The sequence below is a fragment of the Oncorhynchus clarkii genome, unplaced genomic scaffold (genome assembly GCF_045791955.1).
Source record: "Oncorhynchus clarkii lewisi isolate Uvic-CL-2024 unplaced genomic scaffold, UVic_Ocla_1.0 unplaced_contig_3749_pilon_pilon, whole genome shotgun sequence".
NCBI lineage: Eukaryota > Metazoa > Chordata > Actinopteri > Salmoniformes > Salmonidae > Oncorhynchus > Oncorhynchus clarkii.
In genome coordinates, this window is record NW_027258638.1 from 16,081 (window position 1) to 37,997 (window position 21,917).

General features: G+C 48.2%; 2 protein-coding genes across 2 annotated transcripts; both read right to left on the reverse strand.

Moving 5' to 3' along the window:
* Positions 1-14,049: 14,049 nt before the first annotated feature.
* Positions 14,050-15,429, reverse strand: LOC139397803 (macrophage mannose receptor 1-like). The gene has a single exon (XM_071144232.1). It carries the CDS (start codon positions 14,806-14,808, stop codon positions 14,056-14,058), a length of 753 nt encoding a protein of 250 aa, XP_071000333.1. The 5' UTR covers positions 14,809-15,429; the 3' UTR covers positions 14,050-14,055.
* Positions 15,430-16,596: 1,167 nt separating this feature from the next.
* Positions 16,597-19,279, reverse strand: LOC139397802 (guanosine-3',5'-bis(diphosphate) 3'-pyrophosphohydrolase MESH1-like). Its single transcript, XM_071144231.1, has 4 exons — positions 19,110-19,279; positions 18,353-18,408; positions 17,898-18,138; positions 16,597-16,942 (listed from the first exon to the last, which is right to left on the reverse strand). Exons 1-4 carry the CDS (start codon positions 19,219-19,221, stop codon positions 16,812-16,814), a joined length of 540 nt encoding a protein of 179 aa, XP_071000332.1. The 5' UTR covers positions 19,222-19,279; the 3' UTR covers positions 16,597-16,811.
* Between the last annotated feature and the right edge of the window lie 2,638 nt (positions 19,280-21,917).

The following is a 21,917-nucleotide window of genomic DNA, read 5'->3' on the forward strand; positions in this document are numbered from 1 at the left end:
GAGACACAAGATTGAAAGTTCTCCCCATTAGTTTGCACTATAAACAGTGTCGATTTTAGCATATAAATCTTGGTGGGGCAACCGCAAAAAAAAAGATGTTTGATGCATGCCAGCAAAGCCACAACACTAAACAATACATTAATTGCACTATAACGGCGACAAGAGGTGCCCAAAAACATTCAGAGCCTACATAAAGCTGTCCCAACAGCAGAGTCATTGGCCACAGAAATGACGTCAAATCACGTTATATGTACAGCAGCTTTGATTGGACTGATCATATCAACATCTTACTTCATGAATCAAGTCTACTGGAAAATCATTTTTAGTCCTTGTCATAGGAAGAGATATAATGAAGAGAAAATATAGATAAAACGTATCAGTGCTCATCGGCCATTGGACATAAACATTACACAAGCTGGAAATCGCAAAATCAACAATGAGTTGTTTGGAAGGAATCGGTGACAGTGGCTAACTGCAAGCATTGCAACTGGGAAGTCAGCACAATGGAGTGAATCCTTACCACCGCTGCACCTGGCTATCAGCGGAGCCTTGTCTGGCAGCAAAACAATTCATTCAGCCTCATTTACTGCCTTTTTAAAAACATACCTGATATGGCTGACCATATCTCCCTGGCATATTACATCATTTATGCAGCAGCATATAAGACATTTTTGGACTCACCTTGTTGTGCGCGGCGGTCCTTCTTTGGCAAATTTTGTCATCAAAGAAAAAGATTTACAATTCTAAGTTGGATGACCGTTCAAAACGTATTCTCCCAGTCGGACTTCCCAGTTGGATGACCGTTCAAAACGTATTCTCCCAGTCGGACTTCCCAGTTGGATGACCGTTCAAAACGTATTCTCCCAGTCGGACTTCCCAGTTGGATGACCGTTCAAAACGTATTCTCCCAGTCGGACTTCCCAGTTGGATGACCGTTCAAAACGTATTCTCCCAGTCGGACTTCCCAGTTGGATGACCGTTCAAAACGTATTCTCCCAGTCGGACTTCCCAGTTGGATGACCGTTCAAAACGTATTCTCCCAGTCTGACTTCCCAGTTGGATGACCGTTCAAAACGTATTCTCCCAGTCGGACTTCCCAGTTGGATGACCGTTCAAAACGTATTCTCCCAGTCTGACTTCCCAGTTGTATGACCGTTCAAAACGTATTCTCCCAGTCGGACTTCCCAGTTGGATGACCGTTCAAAACGTATTCTCCCAGTCGGACTTCCCAGTTGTATGACCGTTCAAAACGTATTCTCCCAGTCTGACTTCCCAGTTGTATGACCGTTCAAAACGTATTCTCCCAGTCGGACTTCCCAGTTGGATGACCGTTCAAAACGTATTCTCCCAGTCGGACTTCCCAGTTGGATGACCGTTCAAAACGTATTCTCCCAGTCGGACTTCCCAGTTGGATGACCGTTCAAAACGTATTCTCCCAGTCGGACTTCCCAGTTGGATGACCGTTCAAAACGTATTCTCCCAGTCGGACTTCCCAGTTGGATGACCGTTCAAAACGTATTCTCCCAGTCGGACTTCCCAGTTGGATGACCGTTCAAAACGTATTCTCCCAGTCGGACTTCCCAGTTGGATGACCGTTCAAAACGTATTCTCCCAGTCGGACTTCCCAGTTGGATGACCGTTCAAAACGTATTCTCCCAGTCGGACTTCCCAGTTGTATGACCGTTCAAAACGTATTCTCCCAGTCTGACTTCCCAGTTGTATGACCGTTCAAAACGTATTCTCCCAGTCGGACTTCCCAGTTGGATGACCGTTCAAAACGTATTCTCCCAGTCGGACTTCCCAGTTGGATGACCGTTCAAAACGTATTCTCCCAGTCGGACTTCCCAGTTGGATGACCGTTCAAAACGTATTCTCCCAGTCGGACTTCCCAGTTGGATGACCGTTCAAAACGTATTCTCCCAGTCGGACTTCCCAGTTGGATGACCGTTCAAAACGTATTCTCCCAGTCGGACTTCCCAGTTGGATGACCGTTCAAAACGTATTCTCCCAGTCGGACTTCCCAGTTGGATGACCGTTCAAAACGTATTCTCCCAGTCGGACTTCCCAGTTGGATGACCGTTCAAAACGTATTCTCCCAGTCGGACTTCCCAGTTGGATGACCGTTCAAAACGTATTCTCCCAGTCGGACTTCCCAGTTGGATGACCGTTCAAAACGTATTCTCCCAGTCGGACTTCCCAGTTGGATGACCGTTCAAAACGTATTCTCCCAGTCGGACTTCCCAGTTGGATGACCGTTCAAAACGTATTTTCCCAGTCGGACTTCCCAGTTGGATGACCGTTCAAAACGTATTTTCCCAGTCGGACTTCCCAGTTGCAATGCTTGCAGTTATCCACTGTCACGGATTCCTTCCAAACAACTCATTGTTGAATTTGAATTTCCAACTTGTTGTGTAATGTTTATGTCCAATGGCCGATGAGCACCGATACGTTTTATCTATATTTTTTCTTCATTATTTTGCGATCGGAGGCCGAGCAGTTGCCATACCAGGCAGTGATGCAACCAGTCACGATGCTCTCGATTGAGCAGCTATGGAACCTTTTGAGGATCTGAAGACCCATGTCAAATATTTTCAGTCTCCTGAGGGGGAATAGGTTTTGTCGTGCCCTCTTCACGACTGTCTTGGAGTGCTTGGACCATGTTAGTTTGTTGGTAATGTGGACATCAAGGTACTTGAAAATCTCAACCTGCTCCACCGCAGCCCCGTCGATGGGAATGGGGGAGTGCTCGGTCCTCTTTTTCCTGTAGTCCACAATCATCTCCTTTGTCTTCATCACTTTGAGGGAGACGTTGTTGTCCTGGCACCACATGGCCAGGTCTCTGACCTCCTCCCTATAGGCTGTCTCGTCGCTGTCTGTGATCAGGCCTACCGCTGTTGTGCCACCGGCAAACTTAATGATGGTGTTGGAGTCGTGCCTGGCAGTACAGTTATGAGTGAACAGGAACTACAGGAGAGGACTGAGCACGCACCCCTGAGGGGCCCCAGTATTGAGGCGCAGCGTTGCGGATTTGTTGTTACTTACCCTTACCACCTGGGGGCGGACCATCAGGAAGTCCAGAATCCAGTTGCAAAGGGAGGTGTTTAGTCTCAGGGTCCTTAGCTTATTGATGAGCTTTGAGGACACTATGGTGTTGAACGTAGTGAATGAATAACATTCTCACATAGGTGTTCCTTTTGTCCAGGTGGGAAAGGGCAGTGTGGAGTGCAATAGAGATTGCATCATCTGTGGATCTGTTGGGGTGTTATGCAAATCGGAGTGGGTCGAAGTGTCTGGGATAATGGTGTTGATGTGAGCCATGACCACCCTTTCAAAGCACTTCATGGCTACAGACGTGAGTGCTACAGGTCACTAGTCATTTAGGCAGGTTACCTTATTGTTCTTGGGCACAGGCACTATGGTGGTCTGCTTAAAACATGTTGGTATTACAGACTCGGACAGAGAGAGGTTGAAAATGTCAGTGAGGACACTTGCCATTTGGTCAGCGCATGCTCGCAGTACACGTCCTGGTAATCCATCTGGCCCCGCAGCCTTGTGAATGTTTAAAGATCTTACTCACATCGGCTGTGGAGAGCGTGATCACACAGTCTTCCTGAACAGCTGGTGCTCTCATACATGTTTGAGTGTTATTTGCCTCGAAGCGAGCATCGAAGTAGTTTAGCTCGTCTGGTAGGCTCGTTTCACTGGGCAGCTCTCGGCTGTGCTTCCCTTTGTAGTCTGTAATGGTTTGCAAGCCCTGCCACATTCGACGAGCTTCAGAGCCGGTGTAGTACGATTCAATCTTTGTTCTGTATTGATGCTTTGCCGGTTTGATGGTTCATCGGAGGGCATAGCGGGATTTCTTATAAGCTTCCGGGTTAGAGTCCTGCTCCTTGAAAGCGGCAACTCTAGCCTTTAGCTCAGTGCGGATGTTGCCTGTAATCCATGGCTTCGGATTGGGGTATGTACGTACTGTCACTGTGGGGAAGACGTCATCAATGCACTCATTGATGAAGCCAATGAATGATGTGGTGTACTCCTCAATACCATCGGAGGAATCCCGGAACATATTCCAGTCTGTGATAGCAAAACAGTCATGTAGCTTAGCATCTGCTTCATCTGACCACTTTTTTATTGATCTAGTCACTGGTGCTTCCTGCTTTCATTTGAGCTTGTAAGCAGGAATCAGAAGGAAAGAATTATGGTCAGATTTGCCAAATGGAGTGCGAGGGAGAGCTTTGTATGTGTCTCTGTGTGTGGAGTAATGGTGGTCCAGAGTGTTTTCCCCTCTGGTAGCACATTTAACATGCTGATTGAAATTTGGTAAAACAGACTTAAGTTTCCCTGCATTAAAGTTCCCGGCTACTAGGAGCGCCTCCTCTGGGTGAACGTTTTCTTGTTTGCTTATGGCGGAATACAGCTCATTCAATGCTGTCTTAGTGCCAGCAGCGTTGTATTTTGAGACAGTTTTGAACATGCAAATAAGCCAATAGGCAGAGGGGTAGTCTATATTTTCTAATTATATGTTTGGTACTAATAATGAATTGTATTTTGTAAAGTGGTTTCCTGCATCATACAACATAATACAATGCAATTTACAGTCACCGACTTGGCCCATGGTGTTACAGACCAAGTAAAAAAGTTTGAATTCATGTTAAGCCCTTCATAATGTAAAAACGTTTTTAGAAGTCTCATGCAATGTAGGCCTGTATTGAACACCACATACAGACAGACTACTGTAGGCAATATCATAGAAATCAAATGCCATTTCCATGGGAAAATGTGATGGGATTTGCTCCATTGGTTTTGTTGGTAGGCCTACATTATGCTGAAATACAGTGCATTTAGAAAGTATTCAGACCCATTGACTTTTTCTACATTTTGTTACGTTACAGAGAGTTTATTCCCCCTCATCTCCACCTCATCTACACACAATACCCCATAATGGCAAAGCAAAAACAGGTTTTTAGACATTTTAGCAAATGTATAATTCTTTACAAATTTAAATATCAAATTTACATAAGACTTCAGACCCTTTACTCAGTACTTTGTTGAAGCTCCATTGCCAGCGATTACAGGCTCGAGACTTCTTGGGTATGACGCTATAAGCTTGGCAGACCTGTATTTGGGGAGTTTCTCCAATTTTTCTCTGCAGATCCTCTCAAGCTCTGTCAGGTTGGATGGGGAGAGTCACTGCACAGCTATTTTCAGGTCTCTCCAGAGATGTTCAATCTTGTTCAAGTCCGGGCTCTGGCTGGGCCACTCAAGGACCTTCAGAGACTTGTCCCAAAGCCACTCCTGCGTTGTCTTGGCTGTGTGCTTAGGGTCATGGTCCTGTTGGAAGGTGAACCTTCATCCCACTCTGAGGTCCTGAATGATCTGGAGCAGGTTTTCATCAAGGGTCTCTTTCTGTACTTTGCTCCATTCACCTTTCCCTCGATGCTGACTAATCTCCCAGTCCCTGCCACTGACAAACATCCCCACAGTATGATGCTGCCACCACCATGCTTCATGGTTTCCTCCAGACGTGACGCTTGGCATTCAGTCCAAAGAGTTCAATCTTAGTTTCATCAGACCAGAGAATTTTGCTTCTCATGGTCGGAGAGTCTTTTAGGTGCTTTTGGTAACCAAGCAGGCTGTCATGTGCCTTTTACTGAGGAGTGGCTTCCGTCTAGCCACTCTACCATAATTACCTGATTGGTGGAGTGCTGCAGAGATGGTTGTCCTGCTGGAAGGTTCTCTCATCTCCACAGAGGAACTCTGGAGCTCTGTCAGAGTGACACACAGGTTCTTGGTCACCTCCTTGACCAAGGGCCTTCTCCCACGATTGCTCAGTTTGGCCGGGCAGCTAGCTCTAGGAATAGTCTTGGTGGTTCCAAACTTCTTCCATTTAAGAATGATGGAGGCCACTGTGTTCTTGGGGACCTTCAATGCTGCAGGAATGTTTTGGTACCCTTCCCCAGATCTGTGCCTTGACCCAATCCTGTCTCGGAGCTCAACGGACAATTCTTTCGATCTCATGTCTTGGTTTTTACTCTGACATGCACTGTCAACTGTGGGACCTTATATGGACAGGTGTGTGTCTTTCCAAATCATGTCCAATCAATTGAATTTACCACAGGTGGACTCCAATCAAGTTGGAGAAATATCTCAAGGATGACTTATGGAATACTTATGTAAATCAATTAGTTCTGTTTTTACATTTGTTATAAATTAGAAAAACCTGTTTTCGCATTGTCATTATGGGGTATTGTGTGTAGATTGTTTAGGGGGAAAAACATTTTTAAAATCGGTTTTAAATTAAGGCTGTAACATAACAAAATGTGGAAAAAGTCAAGGGGTCTGAATACTTTCCGAACACACTGTATATCCTCTCACAGGTTCAGAAGTCCAGCACTGCACTTATTTTCTGCTTCTTTAACTACATTTGTTTTAGTCTTCATCCTGAAATTCAAGAGCACTGTTTGATTGACATGGGTGTTTGTGGTGGAGGGAAAAAATATACTGTTTGTAAATGTATAATTACAACCTATGGAATTTAGTAGATGAATGCCCGGTTTAGGGGACAATGTACACCATTGGTTTCGTGTTAAGAATATAATCTTTGGTCCAGCCCGTTATTTTACACAGATTACATTCCACGGTGCTTGTGGTTGTTACAATGACTATTACTGGACACAACTGTCAGATGAAACCGATTCATTGACTATTATTATTATTATTACGTGTATTTGATGGCCCCGAGGCTGGAATCAGATATATTGTATCAGATATAGTTAGCTAAGTTCATTTGGAGTATATCAGTAACCAAACTACAACAACAACAAAGCCATACACAAGGACACTTCCCAGACAACAGGTTTCCCAGATCCCCGTCTGTCTCGCCGTCCCCCTCCTTCAGTACCTTCCTCCCCACCTCTGTCTCTCTCCCTCCTTCTGTACCTTCCTCCCCCCTCTGTCTCTCTCTCCATCCTTCCTCCCCCTCTGTCTCACTCCCTCCTTCCTCCCCCCTCTGTCTCTCTCCCTCCTTCCTCCCCCCTCTGTCTCTCTCCCTCCTTCCTTACCTTCCTCCCCCCTCTGTCTCTCTCCCTCCTTCAGTACCTTCCTCCCTCCTATGTCTCTCTCCCTCCTTCAGTACCTTCCTCCCCCCTCTGTCTCTCTCCCTCCTTCCGTACCTTCCTCCCACCTCTGTCTCTCTCCCTCCTTCCGTACCTTCCTCCCCCCTCTGTCTCTCTCCCTTCTTCCGTACCTTCCTCCCACCTCTGTCTCTCTCCCTCCTTCAGTACCTTCCTCCAACCTCTGTCTCTCTCCCTCCTTCCGTACCTTCCTCCCACCTCTGTCTCTCTCCCTCCTTCAGAACCTTCCTCCCACCTCTGTCTCTCTCCCTCCTTCAGTACCTTCCTCCCCCCTCTGTCTCTCTCCCTCCTTCCGTACCTTCCTCCCACCTCTGTCTCTCTCCCTCCTTCCGTACCTTCCTCCCCCCTCTGTCTCTCTCCCTCCTTCTGTACCTTCCTCCCCCCTCTGTCTCTCTCCCTCCTTCCGTATCTTCCTCCCCTCTCTGTCTCTCTCCCTCCTTCTGTACCTTCCTCCGCCCTGTGTCTCTCTCCCTCCTTCCGTACCTTCCTCCCCCTTCTGCTCTCTCCCTCCTTCCGTACCTTCCTCCCCCTTCTGTCTCTCTCCCTCCTTCCGTACCTTCCTCCCACCTCTGTCTCTCTGCCTCCTTCCGTACCTTCCTACCACCTCTGTCTCTCTCTCTCCTTCCGTACCTTCCTACCCCCTCTGTCTCTCTCCCTCCTTCTGTGCCTTCCTCCCCCCTCTGTCTCTCTCCCTCCTTCCGTATCTTCCTCCCCCCTCTGTCTCTCTCCCTCCTTCTGTACCTTCCTCCGCCCTGTGTCTCTCTCCCTCCTTCCGTACCTTCCTCCCCCTTCTGTCTCTCTCCCTCCTTCCGTACCTTCCTCCCCCCTCTGTCTCTCTCCCTCCTTCCATACCTTCCTCCCCCCTCTGTCTCTCTCCCTCCTTCCGTACCTTCCTCCCCCCTGTCTCTCTCCCTCCTTCCATACCTTCCTCCCCCCTCTGTCTGTCTCTCCCTCCTTCCTTACCTTGCTCCAGCTCTGTCTGTCTCTACCTCCTTCCTCCCCCCTCTGTCTCTCTCTCCCTCCTTCCTCCCCCCTCTCTCTCCCTCCTTCCTTACCTTCCTCCAGCTCTGTCTGTCTCTCCCTCCTTCCTCCCCCCTCTGTCTCTCTCTCCCTCCTTCCTCCCCCCTCTGTCTGTCTCTCTCTCCTTCCTCCCCCCTCTGTCTCTCTCTCCCTCCTTCCTTACCTTCCTCCCCTCTGTCTGTCTCCCCCTCCTTCCTTACCTTCCTCCCCCCTCTGTCTCTCCCTCCTTCCTCCCCCCTCTGTCTGTCTCTCCCTCCTTCCTCCACCCTCTGTCTCTCTCCCTCCTTCCTTACCTTCCTCCCCTCTGTCTGTCTCCCTCCCCTTCCTTACCTTCCTCCCCCCTCTGTCTCTCCCTCCTTCCTCCCCTCTGTCTCTCTCTCCCTCCTTCCTTAACTTCCTCCCCTCTGTCTGTCTCTCCCTCCTTCCATACCTTCCTCCCCCCTCTGTCTCTCTCCCTCCTTCCTCCCCCCTCTGTCTCTCTCTCCCTCCTTCCTTACCTTCCTCCCCTCTGTCTCTCTCTCCCTCCTTCCTTACCTTCCTCCCCTCTGTCTGTCTCTCCCTCCTTCCTTACCTTCCTCCAGCTCTGTCTGTCTCTCCCTCCTTCCTCCCCCCTCTGTCTCTCTCTCCCTCCTTCCTCCCCCCTCTGTCTGTCTCTCCCTCCTTCCTCCCGCCTCTGTCTCTCTCCCTCCTTCCTCCCCCTCTGTCTCTCTCTCCCTCCTTCCTCCCCCCTCTGTCTCTCTCTTCCTCCTTCCTCCCCCTCTGTCTCTCTCTCCCTCCTTCCTTACCTTCCTCCCCTCTGTCTCTCTCTCCCTCCTTCCTTACCTTCCTCCCCTCTGTCTGTCTCTCCCTCCTTCCTTACCTTCCTCCCCTCTGTCTGTCTCTCCCTCCTTCCTTACCTTCCTCCCCTCTGTCTGTCTCTCCCTCCTTCCTTACCTTCCTCCCCTCTGTCTGTCTCTCTCTTCCTCCTTCCTCCCCCTCTGTCTGTCTCTCCCTCCTTCCTTACCTTCCTCCCCTCTGTCTCTCTCCCTCCTTCCTTACCTTCCTCCCCTCTGTCTGTCTCCCCCTCCTTCCTTACTTTCCTCCCCCCTCTGTCTCTCCCTCCTTCCTCCCCCCTCTGTCTGTCTCTCCCTCCTTCCTCCCCCCTCTGTCTCTCTCTCCCTCCTTCCTTACCTTCCTCCCCTCTGTCTGTCTCCCCCTCCTTCCTTACCTTCCTCCCCCCTCTGTCTCTCCCTCCTTCCTCCCCCCTCTGTCTGTCTCTGCCTCCTTCCTTACCTTCCTCCCCTCTGTCTCTCTCTCCCTCCTTCCTTAACTTCCTCCCTCTGTCTGTCTCTCCCTCCTTCCTCCCCCCTCTGTCTCTCTCTCCCTCCTTCCTTACCTTCCTCCCCTCTGTCTCTCTCTCCCTCCTTCCTTACCTTCCTCCCCTCTGTCTGTCTCTCCCTCCTTCCTTACCTTCCTCCCCTCTGTCTGTCTCCCCCTCCTTCCTTACCTTCCTCCCCCCTCTGTCTCTCCCTCCTTCCTCCCCCCTCTGTCTGTCTCTCCCTCCTTCCTCCCCCCTCTGTCTCTCTCTCCCTCCTTCCTTACCTTCCTCCCCTCTGTCTGTCTCCCCCTCCTTCCTTACCTTCCCCCCCCCTCTGTCTCTCCCTCCTTCCTCCCCCCTCTGTCTGTCTCTGCCTCCTTCCTTACCTTCCTCCCCTCTGTCTCTCTCTCCCTCCTTCCTTAACTTCCTCCCCTCTGTCTGTCTCTCCCTCCTTCCTTACCTTCCTCCCCCCTCTGTCTCTCCCTCCTTCCTCCCCCCTCTGTCTCTCTCTCCCTCCTTCCTTACCTTCCTCCCCTCTGTCTGTCTCTCCCTCCTTCCTCCCGCCTCTGTCTCTCTCTCCCTCCTTCCTCCCCCTCTGTCTCTCTCTCCCTCCTTCCTCCCCCCTCTGTCTCTCTCTTCCTCCTTCCTCCCCCTCTGTCTCTCTCCCCCTCCTTCCTTACCTTCCTCCCCCCTCTGTCTCTCCCTCCTTCCTCCCCCCTCTGTCTGTCTCTGCCTCCTTCCTTACCTTCCTCCCCTCTGTCTCTCTCTCCCTCCTTCCATACCTTCCTCCCCCCTCTGTCTCTCTCCCTCCTTCCTCCCCCCTCTGTCTCTCTCTCCCTCCTTCCTTACCTTCCTCCCCCCTCTGTCTCTCCCTCCTTCCTCCCCCCTCTGTCTGTCTCTCCCTCCTTCCTCCACCCTCTGTCTCTCTCCCTCCTTCCTTACCTTCCTCCCCTCTGTCTGTCTCCCTCCCCTTCCTTACCTTCCTCCCCCCTCTGTCTCTCCCTCCTTCCTCCCCCCTCTGTCTGTCTCTGCCTCCTTCCTTACCTTCCTCCCCTCTGTCTCTCTCTCCCTCCTTCCTTAACTTCCTCCCCTCTGTCTGTCTCTCCCTCCTTCCATACCTTCCTCCCCCCTCTGTCTCTCTCTTCCTCCTTCCTCCCCCCTCTGTCTCTCTCTCCCTCCTTCCTTACCTTCCTCCCCTCTGTCTCTCTCTCCCTCCTTCCATACCTTCCTCCCCCCTCTGTCTCTCTCCCTCCTTCCTCCCCCCTCTGTCTCTCTCTCCCTCCTTCCTTACCTTCCTCCCCCCTCTGTCTCTCCCTCCTTCCTCCCCCCTCTGTCTGTCTCTCCCTCCTTCCTCCACCCTCTGTCTCTCTCCCTCCTTCCTTACCTTCCTCCCCTCTGTCTGTCTCCCTCCCCTTCCTTACCTTCCTCCCCCCTCTGTCTCTCCCTCCTTCCTCCCCCCTCTGTCTGTCTCTGCCTCCTTCCTTACCTTCCTCCCCTCTGTCTCTCTCTCCCTCCTTCCTTAACTTCCTCCCCTCTGTCTGTCTCTCCCTCCTTCCATACCTTCCTCCCCCCTCTGTCTCTCTCCCTCCTTCCTCCCCCCTCTGTCTCTCTCTCCCTCCTTCCTTACCTTCCTCCCCTCTGTCTCTCTCTCCCTCCTTCCTTACCTTCCTCCCCTCTGTCTGTCTCTCCCTCCTTCCTTACCTTCCTCCAGCTCTGTCTGTCTCTCCCTCCTTCCTCCCCCCTCTGTCTCTCTCTCCCTCCTTCCTCCCCCCTCTGTCTGTCTCTCCCTCCTTCCTCCCGCCTCTGTCTCTCTCTCCCTCCTTCCTCCCCCTCTGTCTCTCTCTCCCTCCTTCCTCCCCCCTCTGTCTCTCTCTTCCTCCTTCCTCCCCCTCTGTCTCCCTCTCCCTCCTTCCTTACCTTCCTCCCCTCTGTCTCTCTCTCCCTCCTTCCTTACCTTCCTCCCCTCTGTCTGTCTCTCCCTGCTTCCTTACCTTCCTCCCCTCTGTCTGTCTCTCCCTCCTTCCTTACCTTCCTCCCCTCTGTCTGTCTCTCCCTCCTTCCTTACCTTCCTCCCCTCTGTCTGTCTCTCTCTTCCTCCTTCCTCCCCCTCTGTCTGTCTCTCCCTCCTTCCTTACCTTCCTCCCCTCTGTCTCTCTCCCTCCTTCCTTACCTTCCTCCCCTCTGAATGTCTCCCCCTCCTTCCTTACCTTCCTCCCCCCTCTGTCTCTCCCTCCTTCCTCCCCCCTCTGTCTGTCTCTGCCTCCTTCCTTACCTTCCTCCCCTCTGTCTCTCTCTCCCTCCTTCCTTACCTTCCTCCCCTCTGTCTGTCTCTCCCTCCTTCCTCCCCCCTCTGTCTCTCCCTCCTTCCTCCCCCCTCTGTCTCTCTCTCCCTCCTTCCTCCCCCCTCTGTCTGTCTCTCCCTCCTTCCTCCCGCCTCTGTCTCTCTCTCCCTCCTTCCTCCCCCTCTGTCTCTCTCTCCCTCCTTCCTCCCCCCTCTGTCTCTCTCTTCCTCCTTCCTCCCCCTCTGTCTCTCTCCCCCTCCTTCCTTACCTTCCTCCCCCCTCTGTCTCTCCCTCCTTCCTCCCCCCTCTGTCTGTCTCTGCCTCCTTCCTTACCTTCCTCCCCTCTGTCTCTCTCTCCCTCCTTCCATACCTTCCTCCCCCCTCTGTCTCTCTCTCCCTCCTTCCTTACCTTCCTCCCCTCTGTCTCTCTCTCCCTCCTTCCTTACCTTCCTCCCCTCTGTCTGTCTCTCCCTCCTTCCTTACCTTCCTCCCCTCTGTCTGTCTCCCCCTCCTTCCTTACCTTCCTCCCCCCTCTGTCTCTCCCTCCTTCCTCCCCCCTCTGTCTGTCTCTCCCTCCTTCCTCCCCCCTCTGTCTCTCTCTCCCTCCTTCCTTACCTTCCTCCCCTCTGTCTGTCTCCCCCTCCTTCCTTACCTTCCTCCCCCCTCTGTCTCTCCCTCCTTCCTCCCCCCTCTGTCTGTCTCTGCCTCCTTCCTTACCTTCCTCCCCTCTGTCTCTCTCTCCCTCCTTCCTTAACTTCCTCCCCTCTGTCTGTCTCTCCCTCCTTCCATACCTTCCTCCCCCCTCTGTCTCTCTCCCTCCTTCCTCCCCCCTCTGTCTCTCTCTCCCTCCTTCCTTACCTTCCTCCCCTCTGTCTGTCTCTCCCTCCTTCCTTACCTTCCTCCCCTCTGTCTCTCTCTCTCTTCCTCCTTCCTCCCCCCTCTGTCTGTCTCTCCCTCCTTCCTTACCTTCCTCCCCTCTGTCTGTCTCTCCCTCCTTCCTTACCTTCCTCCCCTCTGTCTGTCTCTCTCTTCCTCCTTCCTCCCCCCTCTGTCTGTCTCTCCCTCCTTCCTTACCTTCCACCCCTCTGTCTGTCTGTCTCTCCCTCCTTCCTTACCTTCCTCCCCTCTGTCTGTCTCTCCCTCCTTCCTTACCTTCCTCCCCTCTGTCTGTCTCTCTCCCTCCTTCCTTACCTTCCTCCCCTCTGTCTGTCTCTCCCTCCTTCCTTACCTTCCTCCCCTCTGTCTGTCTCTCTCCCTCCTTCCTTACCTTCCTCCCCCCTCTGTCTCCCTCCTTACTCCCCCCTCTGTTTCTCTCCCCCTCTCTCCCCCACTTTGTGATTTGATTTGCAGTTATTGTCAATTCTGTTTCCTTCAAGTGCATTTTGGATTACATCCTTTTGTAACCATAAACCATGTAAATAGTTAATATTTTCACTATTTCAGACACATATTTCATGGTACATGACAGGTTATCAATGAGAAGTTGTGATCTCTCAATTAGATGTTCTGCTATCTATTATTATTTCTAGGTGCACCAATAAAAATGAGAAGGAAGGTCTTATCTTTGTCTAAGTTATTTATTTATTTCATACCAACAGTTGGTTTCCTTACATGATATTCAATACATGATGTGTACGTTCATATCTACTGTTACTGTTTCTCATTCTGATGGGGATGAATCAAAGAGGAAAACTGATTGGATTTGCAGAGTCATCAACCTGAAGGAATTCCGTGAGTTCTTGTCTATATTTTTTTACCCTACCTAAATCGAATGACATGGTAAAAAAAATAAGTTAATTACCAACTCAATTAAATGTTATCAAAACTAGACATTGAACTGACATCTGTGCCCAGTGTTATCTGTGCCCAGTGTTATGGTCTTTGTACACACAAAGCACCCACTATCATAACCACGGTATCTACAGGAAGAAAAATAGTAGACTATTGTAGAAAACACACACAAAAAAATATATATGTTTTATTGTCACATACACCAGAAAGGTGCAGGAATTGTGTTGTTTTACAGGGTCAGCCATTGTAGTACGGCGCCACTGGAGCACAGTAGGGTTCAGTGTCCTGCTAAAGGGCACATCAACAGATTTTTCACCTTTTCGGCTCAGATATTCGAACCAGCAATCTTTTGGTTACTGGCCCAACGCTCTAATCGCTAGGCTACCTGCCGCCCCGTGGGTTAAACCCAATAGGTTTATATGCATCAACAAGTAAATAGGGTGAATAACCAATCACAGCGTTAACTTGTAATAAGTAGAGAGCATCCATAGATAATCATATCTACTACAGTAATATCTCTCTCCTCTGGGGCTCACGCTCTGTAGCAGAGGAAGTTCCTCCTCTCCTCACAGTTCCTGGTTCCCCAGTGCTCTCCATCTCTGGTCAGGGTCCCACAGTGGAGGTATTGGGCGGGGCAGTGGGGCAGCTTCCCGCCAGACCAGGCCTGGTACTCCAGGTGGTCCCCGTTCACCCACAGCCATTCTCTGGCCAAGAAGATCAGACCCGTCCACACATGGTCGGTCTGGGCACCCTCCATCTTGCTCTGGGCCTGGAGATGTTCAGTCTTAGAGAGCAGGCTGGGGAGGTCGGTGTAGTGACCCCTGCAGTACTCCAGAGCCTCCTCCCACGTCTTCATCTCCTGAACCAGGATCAGCTTCTCCTTGTAGCATAAGAAGGGGAGTGTCCGGGAGCAAAGCGAATCCATCCATCTCATATCCCACTGTACCATGACACAGTCCTCAATGCCACCAGCATTGTTTGGCTCTCCTGACTTCCAAAACCTAAATGCTGAGTTCTCTCCTCCTGACCATGTCCATCCTGTTGGGTCATTAGCATCTCTGTGCAAACCAATCCAGGTCCAATCACCCCTTGAAATGGGAAGGAGCTGATATACTTCTTCCTGGTTGCTGATGAAGGCCAGGTCAGTGTAGTGCTCATGACAGTACTGCTGAGCCTCTGACCAGGTCTTCTCTTCAGACACATAGTGATATTCTCTGAGTTTACCAGAGGCCACTGCACACAGAGCAGTGATGAGGAGACCAGTGAAGCTACTCTTCCTCTGCATGATGCCCCAGTGCTCAGTAGGTGTGGAGCGGAGCTGACCCCACTGCTGCTGCTGATATTATGAACCTGCTGCTACTCTACTGGCCCCCTCTCATGTGTCCACACAGCCCACCAATCAGAGTGCCTCCTTAATCTAGCCAACCAATCCATGACTCTTCCTCATAGGTTTTCTGATTGGCCACATCCTCTTTCCTCGCCTTCTCTAAATGAATTGAAGGACAGCGTCAGAGGGGAGAGACTTTGAAAGTGGATGTGAAGATTCAGGGTAAGAAAATAGAGTAAGGGCCCTGTACACACATTGCCTAAAAAGGAACACCGCAGTCAAATAATGGCTGCATCTTTTAAGCAAATTCTACCCAGGAGCTTCAGAAAATCTCACGGTCCAAAGAACACGAATAAACTTGAACCAAAGTTGACATGTAAATCCCTCCAACAGAGAATCAGTAGTGAGTTCAGAGAACTCAATATTCTTGACCATATTTGATGCTACATATTTAACCTACATATTTAACCAGGGCTGTAGTGGTGCCTGGAGAAGTGGGTATACTCTCATTTTGCCAAAGGGCTCGTCCGGCGAAGGAAAGGCGCCCTGTGTGGAAATATATGAGAAACAGTGACATACACTATGAATGACCTAAAATGTTGAATCCCATATTGGTCTTTCACAGTCAGACCAACCCATGCTGTACTGTGCAGTAGGCTAATAGTAGGCCTACTACTGAAACAGATAAATGAGGCTGCCAACTGAGTCACAAATTCACAGGTTTCAGATTTTTCCCCATTTCTGTAAGGTTTTCGTTCTGTTACACTTTTTCTTACAGAAAACAACGTAATTGTATTATCTAAGTCCATAACAATGCTTAAACCACATCAGGAGACCACTTTTGAGGTTTGAGTGTCAACTGTAAGTGCTGTTATTGTGAAGTGGAAATGTCTAAGAGCAACAACGGCTCAGCAGTGAAGTGGTAGGCCACAAGGCTCACAGAATAGGACCACCGAGTGCTGAAGGTATGGATAGTGCTAACTGTAAAGTTTTGTCAAGGAGGAATAATGGGGATATTTTTCATGGCTCAGCCTAGGCCCCTTGGTTCCAGTGAAGGGAAATCTTAACGGTAGAGCATACAAAGAAATTCTATACGGTTCTGTGCCCCCTCCCAAAGGATTTTCATTAACTTACACTAGACTTTTCCCCACCTAGCTACTAGCTCCGACCTTATCTATGAAAAATCTACCTCATCTTTGATTGTCAGTATTAATGATACAAAAGGCAACAGATACAACGTAGGTGATAAAACAACACATATCAGAACTCAGACGAGTCCTGCAAACTATGATTTACAAAAGTAACTGTGCTGGAAATGTTTAACGTTTGTGCTTTTCTAAGAACAAAAGTTCTCAGTTTCAAGGTCTCGGCTTAGAGAGAAGAAGCCTTGAGATATTGGTCTGTCACATGTTATGAACCAGTACTGGTCGGTCACATGTATGAAACAAAACAGTAATGATGAATTAATTATGCAAATATAACATGTCTGTGTATAGCCATATATAAGACAACAGTTGGGACTGCCCCAGCAGAGCTCCTGATTGACATGTGTTCTATAGTGCATTGAGTTGGAACCTCTCCAGCGCGCTGATAATAAAGGATCATTCATTTAAGATTGACTTAAGTGTCCCTGGTGGACATTTCCATGACATGGTGGTGAATTTCCACAACAGCCTTTCATCTTCACAAAATGATGCATATCTTTGCTTTATTCAATACGAGAAAACTCAAGGTGACATTGATGGTTTGCCAGTTCTACAGACAATGTATGCAAATTACTGTAGAATGAATGAATAATAAATTACCCATAAAAAATAAATCCTTAGAGCTTAGAGTTTATTCGATGGAGAAGGCTCCTATTTTGAAGACAATATGCTCAAATATTTTCACATGAACTCTTTACAAAAGTGTGCATCAAGAGTTGCTGTGTTGTGCCACCTGGTATCAGAAGTAGAGAGGTGTCAAAGCTCAACCCCCCTCTGCTTGAAGAGCTCCTCTAGTTGTCTCTCCAGTGCTGGGTTGGTCCCCCTCAGTCCTCTCACTACCTGGGCTGCCCACACAAAGTACTCCTGAACACGCTCTGCCGGCCAACCTGGCAACCACAACACAGATTTAAATATAAGATATGGGACAGGGGTAAAGAGAGGGACAGTCAGACAACGAGAGGGAAGTAAAGAGAAGCAATGAGCCAGAGAGATAATTAGAAAATAAAGATCAGTTTCCCCAGTTCAGAGAAATTGGTCATGGAGGTTGTTAGGTTTATGTCCCATCCTGCATTCTGATTCACCAGCTTCTAACCACTAGATGGTGCTGCTCTTGCTTTTTTTTTTTTTTTAAGAATCAGTCACTCACATTTGTGGCACAAATCCAATGCAAGTCAATGGTACCTATATTAGCATTTTCGCACAGTAACATTGAGTTTATATATATATATATATATATATATATATATATATTTTTTTTTTTATAGATACTTTAGGATTTGGACATGACGCGTGAAAATGCTAATAAAGAAACCATTCGCATGCATTGGATGTGCCAAAAATGCTAAAAAGTTAGCATTTGAAATGGTGGATAACAAAACCAAAGCATGGATTGTTGTCATACCTTGTCCATCGACTGCTTAGTCATTTAAGTTAACTTCTGACAACATTTACCATCCCGCAGTAGCGGCCATGATTTAGCAGCGGCCATGATTTAGCAGCAGATGCATATAGCAGACATGATTTGAGAAGATAGACAATCAAAAAAGCATATTTTTGGACCCTCTGTGTAAAATATGTTATTTGTGTTGGTTATCCTATGAGAGAACCAATGGTCCAAACCCCATTTCACTATCATATAAACCCCATTTCACCGTTCAAAGGTTATTGGAGTTTTTACACTTGTAGGTTGGCCAAAATGTGTGACTAAGTCAATGGAGGCCAGAGAGAGAAAGTGGTCAAAATAAGGAAAATTGCACAGCGTTGTGTTAACTTGGCTAGAATCTGTGTAGGAGATAATTACCTGACTAGATCAACAGAAAAGTGAGCCTGTCAATCAATCACCTGTAGGTGTGCAGCGGTTCAGGTCCCTCAGGTTGTACAGTTTGTCAGCCAGTTTGACCAGTTTGGCCTGGTGGCTGGCGTGAGGTGCATGCTCCACCTGCTGACGTTTCCTCTCATGCTTGGGTAGCGCCTTATCATCTGTCACTTCCTGAACAATTCGAGACACCGTTTGCCCAAAGATGGCCTGTAGTTCTCCTATGCTGGTGTCAGTGTCCTCCACTGTGTCATGGAGCAAAGCTGCCTGAGGACAGTTGGAAAATATAAATATCAGTCATGACCTTCCTGTTAATAACACAAACTCGTAACACAAATGTTTAATGTTTTCATGAGCTTAACATTGCCCATTGACTCGTCTATACTTAATAATATAATTTCATTACGATTTAAAATATTGCCCTCCAGGAACAAGTATGCAAGAAAGTATTTTGAGTTTGTCTGATACGTAAAACACTTACTTGCAAAACTTCAATGTCTGTGATCCCACCTTCATGGCTTAGGATCCTTGCCACACCTGCAAAATTATAAACACAGCAAATGTAAATGCAGATATCCATACACTGAAGTTCGAGCAGTGAGAGAGTTATTGCTAAGGACCTCTCTCAATAATGGACTAGAGAATAACGTTACTCCTTATCGTCCAAGGACCTTGCATGTTTAGAGGCAAATTGGCCCTTGCAGCCAAAACCGCTAAATACTCAATCTAAACATGAATCAATTCTCAATTACAGTACATTTCTAGAAACAAACTTTTATATCAAAAATAATTTTCCAAATACAAAACACACACTTACTGTGCACTGTTAACAGGTTAACAGATGCAGCTGACAGCATCTTTCAGTGACAACAGATGCAGACAGCTAATTAGCACATGAATGCCTCTGTCTTCAGTAAACAAGCGCTGTACCATGGAGATGAGACCGTGGGAACACTTACCCTAAACAAAAGTGTGTAGTGCTTTTACCTTTTGTGTTAATAATTTTAAAAAAGGTCTAGCTAATATGAAATATATGTTCCTTGTGTTTCCAAAACCGTACCGCAAAAGATGTTTTAACGTTCAGAACAAGCGTCGGGGCTCTTAATTAACAAAACTTCCCCGGTCAGAAGATGCTAGCTATCATCAATAGGCGCTAATGGTAGCTAGTTGAGTCCTTATGCCATTCATAGACGTTAACTAGCTAGCATCTGTTAAGATTGTTTTTATAACAACTGTACCTATTGGGTGGTTGATATATGGCGTTTGTTCAGCGTCTTTACGTCGTTGATTGCGGTGCTTTTCAGCAGCGAAGTTGACAGTCTCCAACAGAATGACCGCTTCTGAACTCATGCTGTAAAAATAGTTTCTCACACTACAGACGGCACATTATTACCAACGTTTGGTCGCAGATCTCACCCGTCATTTGTGCGTCAGTGCCTTCTCTTTAAATGTCCGTAGTCAGACAAAGTCTCGCAACATTCCATCCGCTTCCACTGAAGCAAGGATAACATATTGCATTGGGATAAATGGTGTGCCTCCTTGCGAAAAAATATAAATACGAATGAGCCTTACCTTTATATATATATTTTAGCAGTATTCCTTTCTAGGGAGGTTTTCCAAGCCACCGTGCCTCTACACCTGCATTGCTTGCTGTTTGTGGTTTTAGGCTGTGTTTCTGTATAGCACTTTGAGATATCAGCTGATGTAAGAAGAGCTTTATAAATAGATTTGATTTGATTCATAATAGAGCGTAAATCAATACTTAGTCCTAATGTCCATGTGTTCATTAGAGACAAGAACGTTTTTGCATAAAGTCCCCATTATGAGCAGGGGTTTGTTTGAATGTCATGATCAGGGGCTGGATTTGTCTAGGAAGCAGAGACTTGTGGACATGTGGATGAACGGGTAGGCTACCCCCAGTAGTACATACCAGGCCTGGACCTCCCCCGCCCACCACCTCCGCTGTGCGACCCTGATCAGAGAGGTAGAGCACTGGCGAACAAGGGACTGTCAGGAGGGAAGGAACTTTATCTGCTGCGTAAAGTGATTTGGTAAGTCATCATTTGAGACCCAATCATTGATCCAAATCAGGAAAAATCTATGCCAAAATGTTGTAATAGGGTTATGATTATAGGGGGGTGATTATTGTCAGAAAGAAGTTGCAAAAATGTAAAAGTTTGCCAAAAACAAGGATCAACTTGATCAGTGTTTTGCCATCAAAACATGTATTTTAGACATCTTTTTTTAATGTGTGTTTTCCTATGTAAGGAGGACATCTAAATTGTTTTTAGTAGTATTTTGTTTGACCTTTCTGGCTACATTTGAAAAGATAACCAAATACTTCCTTTACCTACCCTGCCTTTCTAAGGTCTTCGAAAGCCAAGTTAACTAACAGATTACCGACCATTTCGAATTCCACTGTACTTTCTCCGCTATGCAATCTGGTTTCAGAGCTGGTCATGGGTGCACCTCAGCCACGCTCAAGGTCCTAAACGATATCATAACCGCCATCGATAAGAGACATTACTGTGCAGCCGTATTCATCGACCTGGCTAAGGCTTTCGACTCTGTCAATCACAACATTCTCATTAGCAGGCTCAACAGCCTTGGTTTCTCAAATGATTGCCTCGCCTGGTTCACCAACTACTTCTCTGATAGAGTTCAGTATGTCAAATCGGTGGGCCTGTTGTCCGGACCTCTGGCAGTCTCTATGGGGTGCCATAGGGTTCAATTCTCGGGCCGACTCTCTTCTCTGTATACATCAATGATGTCGCTCTTGCTGCTGGTGATTCTTTGATCCACCTCTACGCAGACGACACCATTCTGTATACCTCTGGCCCTTCTTTGGACACTGTGTTAACTAACCTCCAAATGAGCTTTAATGCCATACAACTCTCCTTCCGTGGCCTCCAACTGCTCTTAAATGCAAGTAAAACTAAATGCATGTTCTTCAACCGATCGCTGCCTGTGTAACAGTATAGACTTTACGCCCGTCCCCTCGCCCCGACCTGGGCGCGAACCAGGGACGCTCTGCACACGTCAACAGTCACCCTCGAAGCATCGTTACCCATTGCTCCACAAAAGCCACGGTCCTTGCAGAGCGAGGGGAACCACTACTTCAAGGTCTCAGAGCAAGTGACGTCACCGATTGAAACGCCACTAGCGCGCACCACCGCTAACTAGCTAGCCATTCCACATTGGCTACACTTGCACCTGCCCGCACGTCCAGCATCACTACTCTGGACGGTTCTGACTTAGAATATGTGGACAACTACAAATACCTAGGTGTCTGGTTAGGCTGTAAACTCTCCTTCCAGACTCACATTAAACATCTCCAATCCAAAATGAAATCTAGAATCGGCTTCCTATTTCGCAACAAAACATCCTTCACTCATGCTGCCAAACATACCCTCGTACAACTGACCATCCTACCGATCCTCGACTTCGGCGATGTCATTTACAAAATAGCCTCCAACACTCTACTCAACAAATTGGATGCAGTCTACAACAGTCCTATCCGTTTTGTCACCAAAGCCCCATATACTACCCACCACTGCGACCTGTATGCTCTCGTTGGCTGGCCCTCGCTTCATACTCGTCACCAAACCCACTGGCTCCAGGTCATCTACATGTTTTTGCTAGGTAAAGCCTTGTCTTATCTCAGTTCACTGGTCACCATAGCAGCACCCACCTGTAGCACGCACTCCAGCAGGTATATCTCACTGGTCACCCCCAAAGCCAATTCTTCCTTCGGCCGCCTCTCCTTCCAGTTCTCTGCTGCCAATGACTGGAACGAACTGCAAAAATCACTAAACCTGGAGACTCTTACCTCCCTCACTAGCTTTGAGCACCAGCTGTCAGAGCAGCTCACAGATCACTGCACCTGTACATAGCTCATCTGTAAATAGCCCATCCAATCTACCTCATCCCCATACTGTATTTATTTATTTATCTTGCTCCTTTGCACCCCAGTATCTATACTTGCACATTAATCTTCTGCACATTCTACCATTCCAGTGTTTAATTGACATATTGTAATTACTTCG

Bases quoted from the DNA above. Each gene is read 5' to 3' on its own strand.
- LOC139397803 (XM_071144232.1), bottom strand. From the start codon at position 14,808: ATGCAGAGGAAGAGTAGCTTCACTGGTCTCCTCATCACTGCTCTGTGT.
- LOC139397802 (XM_071144231.1), bottom strand. From the start codon at position 19,221: ATGAGTTCAGAAGCGGTCATTCTGTTGGAGACTGTCAACTTCGCTGCT. The intron at 18,409-19,109 runs GTACAGTTGTTA...ATAATTTTGCAG, and splicing joins ATATATCAACCACCCAATAG to GTGTGGCAAGGATCCTAAGC. The intron at 16,943-17,897 runs GTGATTGATTGA...TGTGGTTGCCAG, and splicing joins GAACCGCTGCACACCTACAG to GTTGGCCGGCAGAGCGTGTT.